The following is a 15,033-nucleotide window of genomic DNA, read 5'->3' on the forward strand; positions in this document are numbered from 1 at the left end:
GCCGCTATAGGCTTTAAACACTTTTTCAAATCTGTCTCTAAACTCCCAGACATCTTCATCATCTTTCTGTGTGGTGGCGTGTATTTTGGTGTAATCGCAATGTTTTTTAAACACGTCTTTACATTTACTCTCTAGGCTTTGGACTTGTTGATTTAAATCCAGAGAACCAGGCGCATACGCTGTACCAGCCTGATGGGCTACAAAGCTATCTTTAACACGGCTCCAATCAGAGCCCATTTTAAAGCGGAACATCCTTTCGACCTCGAAACCATTCAGGTGGTACACCGCTATTATGTTTTTCATTTCGTCGCAAAATTCTTCAATTTGGGCTTTATGAGATGGAATTCCCTCCACTGCTTTTTTTACGTCGTCCTGTGTCCATGTCCTACAGTATAGACATACATTAACCGTGGATTATTTTGACCCTCAGCCACGTCTGGCTTAAATGTTGGATTGGGCAGTTCTACCATTGGAAATGCCTCCACCGGAGGCGGCGGTGGGGGCCAATTTGGAGTTTTACCGTAATCATCATCATCGTCATACAGGTGCACTTCTGCATGGCATGATGATAATTTTGGTTTTAGTTTGCAAATTCAAATTTATTTTTCCATCGTAATAGCCAATTTTCAGTTCCTGGATGTACTCTAGCTATGAATTTGGCATCGCCTTTCAAAAGTTGTCCTTTATCTTGAGTATTCTCCATTTTGCACAAATAAGAGTTTGTTCTGTGTCGTCCTCTTAGGGCAAACAACAAGCCTGGGAAGCGAGCTTCTAGACCTTAGTCCGGCTTCCCCTGGGTGTTTTATCTCTCACAGGCTCTGTTGTTCGTTTTAACTCACAGACAATCCCTTCACACACACACTTCTCAGTCACACTCCTTCTTTCCCTCTATTATCAATATAGTGGACTCGAACCCCTATTTGATAGTTCAGGCGGGACTCTAACCCCCTATTTTTAAGGTGGGACTCGAACCCCCTTTTTTTAAGGTGGGACTCGAACCCCCTATTTTTAAGGTGGGACTCGAACCCCCTATTTTTAAGGTGGGACTCGAACCCCCTTTTTTTTTAAGGTGGGACTCGAACCCCCTATTTTTAAGGTGGGACTCGAACCCCCTATTTTTTAAGGTGGGACTCGAACCCCCTTTTTAGATAAACCTCAGGCGGGACTCGAACCCCCCTGGAAAGTTTATCTTTTATACAGCTGTATTAAGAGAACGGCAACTTAATGCGACTTTTCCCTTGGGAACGGCAACTTAATGCGACTTTTCCCTAGGCCTATGAAATTATACTCACACTGTTATGGTTCTGCTCTGTAGTTCGGAAGTCGTCAATCCAGTCTAGGAGCTGGTCGCCGTCGGCTGGCCTGCACGGAATTCACCGTACGGGGCTTTTCCACGGTTGTTGTCCGCGGGCTGCTGCAGTCTTCAACTTCCGACGATCAGTTCCAGAAAGGATATATTGACAACCGGCTTCGAAGGACCAAAGAATGTTAGGAAAATCTTCCCAATATTATGACACAAGAACCACAGACAAGTAGTATAATTTTCAGTATACTCTGGCGCCAAGAGGAGAGACATAGAGAGGAGGTGCTTTACCTCTCCGAAACAGTCTCTGAGCTCTTGGACGCAAAGAGGCTCTTTTATTAAAGAAAAGCAGAGAGCAAAACAAGTCAGCATGACCTTGGTCGAAACCTCCCTAAAATCCTCCTCTCGCTCATGCCCAGTTTCTTATCTGCAGGTGCATAGCGTTCCTGTGAGGTTCCCATGTGAAACTGTGAATAGCAACTTTGAACACACATATGAAAGTGTGGATTATAACTTTGACGCACACAAATGAAGTTCATAATGATAAATATATACATTTCTTTGTCAGTTTCCAATTTCTGAGGACTCACTTAATAGCTTTCAACTTGATTCTGACTCAGAAAATTAACCACAATCTTGAAGCAATATAGCATTTTGGAAAGACATCGGACACTCTGAGCTCAAACATTCACTAATCTTGACCACCCAGACGCACGAGTGTACACTGCGTCAGACGCACATCAAAGGAAATGCCTTCCCAGATGAGTGAGCCATATATCAGTAATGCATCAGTTATTAATGGAGCATATTTACTTTGCCCCACTTGACATGCTTAATTTACTAGCCTGCACACATAGAAAATAATCACCTCCATTTTGGAAGAAAATATGGGCCTATATTTTGAGAAATGTGTCTCTGCCTCTCAGATAGAGATTGAGGAAAGAAAAGAAAATTGTAGGTTACTTCAGGTCCACCACATACGTAGGTAACTGAAATTTACAAGAGGTTGCCAGTTGTCAATATGGCATACAGTTCCTCCTGTGTCCAGTCACACGACTGTGGGAAAACTGCAGAGTACATTAAGACATATCATGTCATGTGTGGTACAGACAGTTCTTTAACAAAAAGAGGATAGAGAAATAAACATGACACAAGGGGGGTTATTTGGTCAAAATGGGCTTGACCTACTGTGACATTGTACTTTCTTGCAGGGTAATAAAAAGAGGAGTTGATATTGGAAGAAGCCAGCATGATCAGCTTGACTGATTCAGTGACTTATCTCACTGTGAAATAGATTCTTATGGGTCTACTACCACGTGAGTTGAAGACAGAGAGAGGATAATGTAAGTGGTTTTATGCTTATAGTAGGCTACATAAATAACTTGGGGTATAGCTTAATTATTATTATTTAGGCTAAATATATATAGGCCTAGTGCCTTTTAAAGTGTAGGCTATGCCTTTATCATTTTGACTCATAATCACCAAGGTAGCTGGCTTAGGGCATGCTTTACCAAGTATTTGAGCTTATTCAGTAATGAAATTAGATATCCTATGTATTTTCATTTAAAGCAGGAAGACATTGCATGCATTAAACATTCACGTAAATACAACAACGCTCCCGAAATATCATGCTGGGTTGTCGTCAGAATGTCCTGCTGTTTAACAGCTAAAATTACGTGCGTGATTACCCTCCTGTACAGTAGGAGGCAGTGAAAAGCGAAAATAAATCATGTTGTGAAAAAAATATCGTCGAAGAAAACATTTGTTTCGGCTGTTTCCTGAACAGCGTGTGACTCAACCTGTAAGTTTTCTTTTTTATTTAGAAGAATACTTTGCAACGTGGCATTTGGTATCGTATTATTTTCCCACGTAGCCTAAATTCGTTTTGTGTGCTTGGTTGCAGGTCACCGACGCCAGGTCACTCCGATATTTGTGGAATGAGAATCAAAACAACATCATTGCTTACTTCTGCACTTGTGAGTGAGTCGTGAGAATCTCTGCAAAATCAGATAAATAGTAGACCCCTAGGCTAATAGCAGAACTCCTACGTTTATATTATATCGTATAACATAAGTAGTTCTGTTCATTGATTTAAATGCAGGCTTTGAAAGTGTAATGATTGCGTTGTGTGTAGCATAGCCTACTTATATAATGGTTATATTCCAATGGCAAACTTGTAAAGTTGCAATTGAAACGGGCTGTCCATCATATGACTGTAGTGTTTCCTTGTGCATGCATTTTCTGGTAATTTTTTTTACATAGGCTGCAAGGAATAAAGTGAGAAAGCATACAGTCAAAATGTGCCTGTTTATTTTTTAAATTGATCAACCAGCGATAAGACATTATGGATAACATAGCTTAGTCTTTAAGCCTTAATTGAGAAGGACTTTTTGAATTTCTCTTACAGGGCTTATTGACCTTTGTGCTACCAGCAGTCCAGATGACTCAAATCTTTGTGTATGGCACTCTGAAGAAGGACCAACCCAACTACTCCAGAATGTTGGACCCTGCCAACGGGAGGGCTTCCTTCCTTGGTCGAACCAGCACCATTGACAAGTTCCCTCTGGTCATTGCTGGCCAGTTCAACATCCCGTTCCTCTTGAACATCCCCGGACAGGGCCACCACGTCCAGGGGGAGGTCTACTCCGTTGACGACCAGATGCTGGCATTCCTGGACCGTTTTGAGAGCATCCCCGAAATGTATCAACGCACCCTGGTCAAGCTGAAGGTGGAGGAGTGGGTGAAGGAAACTGGGGCTACGCGAAGGCCAGGGAGCACGATGGAGGCTTTCGTGTACAGCACCACCACCTACAAGCCGGAGTGGGTGTCATTGCAGAGTTATGAGAACTATGATGCCTATGGCGATCATGGTTTGGAGTATGTTATTCGTGAAGCCAGGGATGATTAGAAACCCACTCAATACTGTCTCGCCGGGCAGCTACTCCAGTACTGATCATCTCTTGTAGTAGATAAAGTAGTCAGGTCTGAATAAAGACAGAAGAAAAAGCACTTTCAAATTTGTATGCTTTAGATGTCAGATTTTTATGAGTTCAAGGAGTGCCTGGTGAAAATGCCAGGTTTATTAATATAGCCGCTGTTGTTTGTAAATCTATTTGGCAACCTTCTATCAGCCACATGGTCTGGGCAACGTCTGGTAATGCAGGTCACTTAAATATGTCAAGTAACTTTTCCATAATTTTAAATTTAGAGACTGTGCAATGAGGCATTTTTTATATACTGAAATTGCATTGCAATTATTGTACTTCAGGGTAAGATCAGTGAACCTCTTGTTTTTGTATTTTTCACTTCAGGAATAAGGACATTTAGCTGCCTGTCATCCTATCAATCACTCAGAGTACAATTTATCACTGGTTTACTCTTAGCCCTAATGGTTTCAGAGAGTTTAATCAACAGACATACCACTCCATGTAACTTTTCATTAACCATTCCATCAACTAAGAAGATCTCCAGGAATTGAAATGTGCTCATGTTATACGTGTACGTCCTGCTTTCATGAGTGGGTAGAATTGATGACAAATAGGATAACATACAGTATCTGTTAGTTATTGCTGCTCCCATGTGTGTAGCATAAGTTTATTTTCTTAAGATTATAGGACTAACACGTTTTTATGTGATGCATTTTACCTCTTGGTAGTTTTTTTTTAAAGAGGCACTTTACTGGATTGTGTTTGTGACAAGTGTGTTTGACTGCGTAAAGACAATTTAAATAATTCATTTCAAGACTGCATAATAGATAAAGTGATTAATTTAATTATTAATCAGTAGGTACTTGTAATGTTGTGGTAATAAAAGCACTTTTTTGGATGGTAGAAGCCACTGTTTTATTTCGATATTATTATTAACTGCTCAGTATGTATCCTTCTGTACACAGAAAATCATTCATTTAGCCATACAGTATACAATTTCATGTCTTGCAGACAGTGTTGTAGATTATTACTCGCATCAGGGTTTGTCAACTATTAATGACCTAGGGACCACCATTCTGACTAAGAAGCAACCTGAAGTTAAAAAAAAGTGATTATTTTGTTATAAATGCATGGTCAGGTATCCTAAACAATATCTTCACAGACCAGCAGTGGGCTTTGAACCACTGGTTGAAATCTGTGAATTATATGACCAGAGTCTTATATTTATTGTTAACACATTTACCTTCTTGCTTTTCTTTCCTCTTGTAATCCATTCATTCAAGATTCAACCAGGAAACGGTTGAACATTAACATTGTGACCAGCAAGAGAGTTCAATGTTTATGCAATAAGGTCACAACAGTGTGAGAACCAGAAGACAGTTTCAGCCAAAGGTAGTTCACTGTATCTTTGATCAGATAAGAATCAAAAGTTATGTAATGAGTGAAGTGGCTGAAGTCACTTCTGATCTTCGGAGACCTACTGTAGGAGGGGACTGAAACAGAATGGTTGGTTTGCTGCACAGGGATTAGTGGCATTCACGCAAGCAGCAGTCCAGATGACACTCGTGTTTGTTTACGGGACGCTAAAGAAGGGCCAGCCCAACTACTTCAGAATGCTGGACCCTGCCAATGGGAAGGCTTCCTTCCGTGGTCGAGCCAGCACCGTTGACAAGTTCCCTCTGGTGATCGCCGAGAAAGGCAACGTCCCGTTCCTTTTGAACATCCCTGGACAGGGCCACCACATCCAGGGGGAGGTCTACGCTGTCGATGACGAGATGCTGGCATTTCTGGACCATTTTGAACGCACCTCTGACATGTACCAACGGACCCTGGTAAAGCTGAAGGTGGAGGAGTGGGCGGAGGAGGCTGGGGCTATGCGTAGTCCAGGGAGTACAGTGGAGGCTTTCACGTACAACACCACCGCCTACAAGCCGGAGTGGTTGCAGTTGCAGACTTATGAGAATTATGACTCCAATGGTGATCATGGTTTAGTGTTCACCACTCATCTTTAGGAACTGTTGATTAGCTTTGTTTGATTAAATGAAACCTGTACAATCACATCATCAAGACTTCCTGTGGCATTGTATTCTATACTACTGCAGTGTATTTTATACCACAGGTTAGCTTGAATGATTACTGCATACTGTACTTGGATGAAGACATTTAAAATGTTTTTTTTTTTTTTTAAATACTGTTCCTGTCGGTCACCCTGTCCATAAGTGCTTGCTGTTACTACTCCTGCTTCAGTTGAGATTTGGATGAGATGGGGACAAACAACTTTTATATTGAATCAATCCATAAACCAGGTATTGCTAAAGTCATTTGAGTATAACTACATGTTCTGCTTTCTTGAATAGGAGGTGCTGATAATCAAATAAGAAAGCCTGCATCTGTCTCTTGGTTAAGAGTGTTTTGCTGTGATTGTTCTGTGTCCACTTGATTATGAGAACATAAAAATACTCAAATGCAAATTATTTGAATATGTTGTAATTAAGTAATAAGTACAAACTACTGCAGTAAATAGGAATTAAATGGTGTTGTAGTTAAGTTAGTGTCCAGAATGGTACTTTACTCTTTTACATGCAGTGTTATACTGTATGTCTACTTTGGTACAGAAAAGACAAGGAGACACACACACACGCACCCGCACACACACTTAGAGTATGTTTCCATAATCACTACATAAAACAATGAACAAAAATGACCAAAGTCTCATATTTATTGTGGAAACATTGACCATCACACATTTTCTTCCCCATATAATCCATTTGTCCATCTTTCATAAGGTGTTTTTCTTTATTACGGCATTCCTGTAGAGGAAACACTATTTTCTAAAATGGTTCCTTGTAAACGTATCAACAACATTTTAAAAACTGATATAAAGGCAAGGACAGCATTCAAAGAGAGAGGGGAAAATATATAGACAGATATTTTGGCACTAGAGCAGGGATGAAAAGGCAGACTCTGTCCTTCAAGAAATAAAAACAAAACAATTGGGAGTTGTAAGTGAAATGGACTGAGAAACGAAACATGATGTACCATTACATTTTGGAAAAAAGTTAAGTGATTCACAGTGGTTCACCTTATTACAAATTGTATAAAATGACCTATAAAACAAAACAGATTCCAAAAAATGGGTAACAACCCCTACAAAGTCTCTGTGGTGGTCTCATGCCACCAACACACTTTTAAAACGTCCAGATATGCATAGACATGGTGTTCAGGTTTCTGTGAAATGTGAAGAGTAAGAACAAACAAACAAAACAAAAATGGACAAAAAAAAAAGGATACAATGTCAAAACAGTATCAACGTGCCTGAAGTGATCTGCATTTGTGACGGTCCATCGTCATTACAGAACAGCATAATGTCACCATTGGTATGCTACCAAAGAGCCAAAAAAAAAAAAAAATCTGAATCAAAATGAACGGCTCGTCCTCTGTGCAGCTTGATGAAGAGCAACCTGATTGCAAGGCCAGTGGGTCACTGTGTTCCACTGAGATGGATGGTCAGGAGTGATACGTGTTTGTGAGAGGGAGGGGGTGGAGAAGGGGGAGGAAGGGAAGGAGGGAGGGGAGAGCCAGGCCCCCCCAACAGATGCTCAGGGAGGGTCAGTAGGCGGTCAGTAGGGGTAGGGGTCCTTTCGGATGTGGAAGCGGGCGTGACTGGAGGAGCTGGTGGCACTGCGGATCACCTCCATCCACCTGCAGAGACACGGAACACAGAACATGGGACACGGAGCAGGGGGGGCATTACGACAGTTACTGGGCAAAACAGGCTGCAGTCAAGACAGTTGTGCACTTCTTATGAATCAGCCAAACCTGCACTTATGAATGTAGCCTATATCTTACGGTGTTGCTATCATCTAGCATATGCATTTGACAACCTGAGCAAATTAATTCGACTTTGACATTAGCATGCATTTCACTTTGACTTGACTCATTTTTAAAAAAATGTGGTTTGTTTTTTCACTTGAGGTGCACATTACTAAGGTTAAATTGAACATGAATGTGAAGTAAACTAAAGCAGTACCTCTCAAAGGTGTACTCGCTCTCCGACCTAAAGTAGTAGACGTGGGACTTGAAGTGGAGTTTGAACACGTAGTCTTTGTGGATGTTCTCAGACTCTGATGGAATGGTTATCGAGTAACCAAGCAGGGGCAGACTGGCCAGTGGATAATCATCCTGAAATTCAACCAATCAACCAACTTATTAATCAATCAAATTGTGACTCGTTTTACAGAGCATATCTACAACTCAATCCATAGAGTATGGAAAACACAATCTACATGAGCGTATACAAGTGGTTTAAATCTTAAATGTGTGAAGGCTGGTGAAATATAACGATCAATGTTAGAATACTTTTGTTTAATTTCAAAAGGAACACGTTCTATCTACATGTATCATATTGCTCCAATGAGCTCCAATCAGCTTAAACGTTGATGGGGCCTAACCTGATGGGTCTTGTAGAAGAATAGGCTGAAGTTGGTGAAGACCACCCAGAGCTTCTGCCAGCCGTTGCTGTTCTTGAACTTCCTCAGCAGGTTCCCAGACAGCTGATTCTTCATGGAGAGAGACACATAAAACATGAGTCCCATCACATCTCTTGTATGTATGTGGCAGTATGCTGAGTCACTGAAAGCCTGTGTACTGCACACTGTACTGCACTGTGAGAAACTAAATGCTCTGTCACTATTTTGCTCAGCCTCTATACTTTCAAGCCCACAACTCATCCATAATCCTCAAAATCATTGTCAGTATACACACGGAATTGTCAGTATACAGTTGGCTAGCTGAAACAATGAATCAGTAACTTGTTTAATTAAAATGCCGTTCCATCTGTGTCATCCTAATCTCCAGTTTTCATTGGTCGATGCATAATCTGGTACAACCTTGGTTGCTTTAAAAAAAAGCTGTGGCTTATTGACATAATGTGGTTTCCCCTAAGTTCATGACACTGGCGTTTATTTGCGTTGTTTAATGCTTCCATGAATCACCCATTCTGGCTGAAAGGCTAATTACAGCTTCAGGATATACACAGACAGAGTATCCTCATACAAAAAGTACAAGACTTCAAGTGGACTAGACATTACATGGCTTGATGTCATACTATTCTAGGAGCGGTGACATTTCATTACAATTTACAAATTAGTCAGCCGTCACAAGCTGGATTACATGCCCAGTCCAACATCATTACAGTTATGCCTCACACACACAGTTCCTCAAAATGACATGAATTACAAACAGCTACCGTGGTTAATATCAATAGCCTGGTAACTGCTGATTAGACACTCTTAAACTAAACAAAGTCTGACAGGTGAACATGCTTCTACAACACAGAAATCTGACAGGACTGCTGCCTTTTAATGAGGGCTGCCACTGAGCCCTGCCAAACCAAGGCCGTCTGGATAGTGTCCTCAAAATGCACTCACAGTTAGCTAGCTATGCTTAGTGCTTTCCAGACACATGACTAATGGGAACACCCTACAATGTTTTTATTTTCATTTTCTCCCTTTGGTGTATGAGCTTTAACTTGTTTTCATTACATTCAACTTGACTCAGACCACAATGAAGATGAATCTCCTTGGGGGACTTTGCCAAACGACCAGCGTTATTGTTCGGGTTTAGCCAATGTAGCATTTTGACTACAGTATGTCATCATGACGGCAGAGGAAAAGCAGGCCAAAAACTAGCCCAGCCTGTGGTGTACTACAGTAGGAGCAGGCATTTCTCATTACCTCTCTACTCTTGAAGGAGTCACTGAGGGAGAGGCTGAGGGCTCGATACCAGCACACCACTGAGACAGACACGGGCCCCTGGCCCCTCAGGAGCAGTGCGGCCTCGGGGCCCCTGACTGGACTAGGGTCCTCTTAGCACACGAGGAGGACAGCACAGGTGGACACAGAGACAACCAGACAGGGAGACGACAAGAGGAAGACGTGCAGGCAATGGAGACAGATGAGGAAGAAGAGGGAGACACAAAGAGGGCGACATACACAGAGAGCCGTTAAGGTGGTTGAAATGGACAGAGCACAAAAAGAAGAGGTCAGGAAAATCCACAATCACCATTCTGAGGGGAGAAAGGCAGTATAGAGTGGGACGGTCAATGCTGCTTGACCTGAAATGCAGCCATGTGATGTTTACAGCTCAGATTGATTAGGTTTGAGCATCACTGTGCATTTGGCTAACTTTAACATTCTTTGAGCATGGTTGTCCTGGCCTGTAAAGTCGTAGAAAGGTAGAGGACTGGGGCTGAGATTTATACAAAAACTGTATTAAAAAAAGCTGTATTTAAAAAAATGTCCTCCCCTGTAAAAAAAGTGGGACTTTCAGATGTAGTGACGAGGAAATCTAGAGGAAAGGAGAGAAGGAGGGAGCAGGAAAACGAGAAGTCGCCTCTACAGAGCATGGCCCTACTGGGAGACCTTCCCTTGTGTGGCACGGTGGGAAAAGCTGGACTGCACTAAGTAACCGCTACTTCCCCGAGACAGACCGAATGTGAGGGAGAGAACATGATAAGTATGCAGCACTTACCACTTTGTCTGGCAGTCTGTCTGAATAAATAACAACTTAGTCTGTCAAGTTCTCTTATCTGTCTATTTCAAGAAGGAAGTATTTGAGAGTTTCACAGATGACGTGTTCATTCATTTAGTGTGCTGACCAGCAAACTCTGACCACCTGACTATGTGCTTTGACTGTTTTAAGCACCCGAGCTGAGCTCCTCCTGAGCGCAACAGTATCCTCTAATCTGAGTGTCTGGTTCAAGGTACACTACAGTCAATTTCTGGCCACTTAAAGGGAAGGTCTCACCTGAGGTCCCTACCCATTAAAGGGATGTGAAAAGGAATGGAAGTGAATATTAACACACCAAACAACACCGGTGAACAGAGAAGACACTTAGTACAGTACAGTAGACCACAAATGAGAAAATACAGACGTAGACATACGGATATACGAATATAAACACAAAGGAGGGTATGGCTTTGGGTAAACTATACCTCCACGGCAACACTAAAGTCCACCATGGACACGGTGGTGTTGCGGTGCCAGCACACGTGAACCGTGGTGTTGCCACGGTGAGGCGACTGCCGCTCCAGGGACGTGCGCGAGGCGCTCAGGTCGTCCTCGGACTCCTGGTCCGCCCCGGGCTCGTCAGGGGACTCTGGGAAAATTCAGCAAGGGCATCGATTTAATGGTGGAGGAGAGGAAGGGTTCATGTGTTTTGTTGTTCTCACAGGAGAAATGGATCATCACCACCAGACAGCAAGGGGCGCTCTATAGAAACTGATGGTCCCATAATTCATCCATACTCACTGGAGTAAGAGCATAAAGACCAAGACACTCTTTACATCGGCAACAATACATACAGAACACCAGACACTCCCTAGACATAGATAATCATCAGCTGCATTGTAGTTTCAGACTGTTTTTCTCGCCAAAAAATAACTCGCTATAGAAAAGAACACCAATTCAGTTAGAAGCGAGAGAAAGAGATGCTGGAACAAAGGTGGGAGGGAGGAGCATAGCTCATATTACCATCTCCACCTGTGAGACACAAAGCCGTGCAGGGGATTTAAAGGTCTCTCTCAGGGTGCCAGACTTTTCTCCACTGACTGACTATTCAGAGTGCCAACATGACGTGCACATTAGCCACCAACTACAGTTCAGTTTGCACTGCTGCTACCAAATCCCTGATAATTGTTGACCAATTATTGGATCAGGTCCAGATTTAGGACCAGTAGGTAGGGACCTGATCCACTCCTGTGTCAAAAGGCACCTGAGAGGACTGGTCAAGCTCAAGCATATATTGCAATAATAACACAGCTTAGGTTTATGACATACACTAAAGAACATTAGTAGCTATTTAGTATTTACTACAATCAAAGTCCAACACTAAACAATCGAAGGAAGCATTACATATAATGTGCATATAAGAATAAGTATATATAATGAGTATATGATACAATAAATACAAGTCAAGTGGATACAGTGTTTGATAAGGGAGAAGTAGGGAAACTTACTGCTGTCTGTTAGACTGCTACCGAGAACCTCTGAAGACGGTCCGTTGCACTTGTCAGCCAGTTCGATGGCCATCTTGATGTCCTCCATCCATTTCTCCATCTCAGCAGCGGAGCTAACCAAACACATGGAGACATGACTGTTAACATTAGAGTAATTATTTCGCAATATAAAGCTGTAGATTGTAGACTGTAATAATATAAGCTATAAGTTAGAAAAATCTTTAAAATACACAAAATATTGCATCATAGCAAAACAATTCCATTTAAGCCAATACAAGACTCCTCTTCTTTACACCATAGTCCTGATTTGACAAGTTTTATTTGACTATAATGACTCCCAAGTATTCCTTACTCACTGAACTCCCAGTGCTTATTAACTGACTAAGATGGATATCATTTCACAATCATGTAGACACTCCTTACTAGTGACTAGTCAGACAAAAATGCAGGGATTATAGCCATACTGAGAGAACGCTCCACAAATCTTGAAAATGTCTTCCTATATTCACATTGCCTTGTAAAAATGTTTCTAGTTGTGTCTTGCAAACAGGGCACCCACCTGGCTGCAACCACCACCGAATGGCGCTGTCCAAACAGGGTGAAGGAGTGGGGCACACCCCATTCATCTTCACTTTCTCTGATCTGAAAATGAGACACACACACAAATGCACAAGCACATGCACACACACGCCATATAATCAGTGTTTTAAACCTCCTGAATATGAAACACACAACACAAATATACAATGTTGACACAGACCAAACATGAAAGCCATACTATTAATATTTATCATGTTGAGTTAAATAACACTGAACAATCACTGGTGTGTTCACTTCAACACTGACCAGCAGGGGGCAGGCTAATATAAACCTGATGCCATTAAAAGTCCTGACAAAATATTTTAGCATGGAAATTGCCACTTTGGGTGTTGGTATTTGAGCTCAACAGAAAATCACACCCTTCTGTGCTCTGAAGCATGTGCATGGATTGGTTTTTGCTCAATCTCAGCCAACATTATTTCTCATTAACAGAGCCAAGTCTGTGTACAAACACACTGGTGTAATTACTGTTTACGCAAACACTGAACAAACGGCTGGGGAACACTGAGGATAACGTGTTGAAATTGACCAAAAGGTGTATGGGGATTAGAACTGCAAACTGCATCTTATCATCTATAATTACCCACTATATCTGGAGAGGCAGAAATAATATACCACTCAAAACCTATCTACATATAACCGCAACAACACACAAAGCATCCATCACAGGATTTCCCTTTGCATCAATACTGCGTAAGCCACTCTAATTGTTTCTATATCCAATCAATGGCGTAATAAGTTTACACAGCAACATGGGACATGCCTTTCAGCTCGGAGTGCCAAGACAACTCAATGCACCGCCTAACTCCTCACTGAAGCATGTTTATGCAAGGGAACAATGCCTGACTCTGTTTGTGTTCGACTGCAATTAAGGAGGGACTCCAGTGGGAGGGGAGCACTCAAATTAAAATCCATTTACTCCAGCTTACTCAGTGGGAACTTGAAGCTGGGCAGACTAGGAGAGCGTTGTTTTGCTATTAAGCAAAGACTCTAGTGCGCTCGGTGATCTGTGTGGTTAAGAATGCAAATTAAGAAGACTGAAAGTTTGGGAAAAATCCTCCTCAGTGCTTTTAGGTTAAGCTCCGCGTCGACAGAATGACACTTCAAATAAATCTACTGATGCACTTCGATCTAGAATACTTGGCAACACAGAGAGGATCATTCTTCAAGCGAGGAAAGAGAGATGGAGAGTAAAAAAACTCCTTTCTCCTTCCTCATTCCATGCTTTCATGGAGAGGAAAATCATTTCCATGGTGTGCAAGTTTTCCTCTTTCAGACAGCTGAGCTACGGCAACACACAGGGGCGGAGGAAACACACACCCACACACACACACACACGCACGCATCAGGTGATGTGCGCGTCTGATGATGGTGACGAGGAAGGTGGCGGCGGATGATGATGATGATGACTCACCGTCATGCCGTAGAGAGGAAGCTGGCCGTGCACTTTGAACTGATTAGCGGCCGTCATCCCTCGACTCGTGTACAGCAGGACGTCGTTGAACTACGGCCAGGCAGGAAGAAAAAGAGTTAAAAATAGGCACACACACACACACACACACACACACACACACACACACACACACACACACACACACACACGCACACACAAACACACACACAAACACACACACAAACACACACACACACAGGATGCTGCAGTGACCTGGCGAAGGTCACACTCTTTGGTGTTGATGACTATTCATAGTGTGCGGACACGGACAGTAGCTCCGCTCAGTGGCTCAGCTGTCCTCACATCTGTGGTAGCGCTGCTGATACCCCTTATCAACATCCTAGAGATAATAATTACGTATCTTGCGATACCAGCAGCTGCTAACGTTTGTTGAACTGCATTAAAAATGAATTGGACTTTAATTCCATCTTAAAAAGAACAATAAACCGGAGGAAACATCTCTTCTGTAGAAGTTCAAGGACAATGACTAATGCATGTGAGTAGGTGCAGACACACACGGAGCGACAACAGAGGGAAGAAAGGGAAAGAAATTACCAGGAAAAACATTCTCTGCTGCAGGCCTTTCCCAGACAGCTTGCTGAGACAGCCCAACCTGATAAACTCCTGCCAACAGGGGAACAAACCCAACACCACTTTAATGAAAAAGAAGTACAGATAACGCAGACTGTGTATTAATGCTCTGGATCCCTTCAGGGGCAAACCACAGAGGCT

At 42.3% G+C, this 15,033-nt stretch overlaps 3 protein-coding genes across 9 annotated transcripts in view; 2 read left to right on the forward strand and 1 right to left on the reverse strand.

Moving 5' to 3' along the window:
- The first annotated feature begins 3,022 nt into the window (after window positions 1-3,022).
- On the forward strand, window positions 3,023-5,136 carry LOC134071610 (gamma-glutamylaminecyclotransferase-like). Of its 2 annotated transcripts, none has more exons than XM_062528388.1 (3): window positions 3,023-3,104; window positions 3,207-3,279; window positions 3,711-5,136. In XM_062528388.1, the coding sequence occupies exons 2-3, from the start codon at window positions 3,241-3,243 to the stop codon at window positions 4,209-4,211; spliced, it is 540 nt and encodes a 179-aa protein (XP_062384372.1). In that variant the 5' UTR covers window positions 3,023-3,104; window positions 3,207-3,240; the 3' UTR covers window positions 4,212-5,136. The 2 variants fall into 2 exon arrangements, with proteins under 2 accessions (XP_062384372.1, XP_062384373.1); XM_062528389.1 differs by having other exon boundaries at window positions 3,088-3,104; window positions 3,207-3,283.
- Window positions 5,137-5,605: 469 nt separating this feature from the next.
- On the forward strand, window positions 5,606-6,873 carry LOC134071612 (gamma-glutamylaminecyclotransferase-like). The gene has a single exon (XM_062528397.1). The coding sequence runs from the start codon at window positions 5,787-5,789 to the stop codon at window positions 6,240-6,242; it is 456 nt and encodes a 151-aa protein (XP_062384381.1). The 5' UTR covers window positions 5,606-5,786; the 3' UTR covers window positions 6,243-6,873.
- Window positions 6,874-6,931: 58 nt separating this feature from the next.
- Window positions 6,932-15,033, reverse strand: part of farp1 (FERM, RhoGEF (ARHGEF) and pleckstrin domain protein 1 (chondrocyte-derived)) — a 69,526-nt gene continuing 61,424 nt past the window's right edge. For all 6 annotated transcript variants that reach the window (XM_062528395.1, XM_062528394.1, XM_062528392.1 and 3 more), the window contains exons 20-27: window positions 14,857-14,925; window positions 14,263-14,352; window positions 12,808-12,890; window positions 12,249-12,361; window positions 11,226-11,389; window positions 8,682-8,789; window positions 8,261-8,412; window positions 6,932-7,932 (exon numbers count right to left, since the gene is read on the reverse strand). In XM_062528395.1, the coding sequence (XP_062384379.1) occupies window positions 7,851-7,932; window positions 8,261-8,412; window positions 8,682-8,789; window positions 11,226-11,389; window positions 12,249-12,361; window positions 12,808-12,890; window positions 14,263-14,352; window positions 14,857-14,925 (861 nt within the window). In that variant the 3' untranslated portion in view covers window positions 6,932-7,850. The remainder of the gene's footprint in view (window positions 7,933-8,260; window positions 8,413-8,681; window positions 8,790-11,225; window positions 11,390-12,248; window positions 12,362-12,807; window positions 12,891-14,262; window positions 14,353-14,856; window positions 14,926-15,033) is intronic.

Source organism: Sardina pilchardus, chromosome 23, assembly GCF_963854185.1.
Source record: "Sardina pilchardus chromosome 23, fSarPil1.1, whole genome shotgun sequence".
NCBI classification, from domain to species: Eukaryota; Metazoa; Chordata; class Actinopteri; order Clupeiformes; family Clupeidae; genus Sardina; species Sardina pilchardus.

Bases quoted from the DNA above. Each gene is read 5' to 3' on its own strand.
- LOC134071610 (XM_062528388.1), top strand. From the start codon at position 3,241: ATGAGAATCAAAACAACATCATTGCTTACTTCTGCACTT. The intron at 3,280-3,710 runs GTGAGTGAGTCG...TTTCTCTTACAG, and splicing joins CATTGCTTACTTCTGCACTT to GGCTTATTGACCTTTGTGCT.
- LOC134071612 (XM_062528397.1), top strand. From the start codon at position 5,787: ATGACACTCGTGTTTGTTTACGGGACGCTAAAGAAGGGCCAGCCCAAC.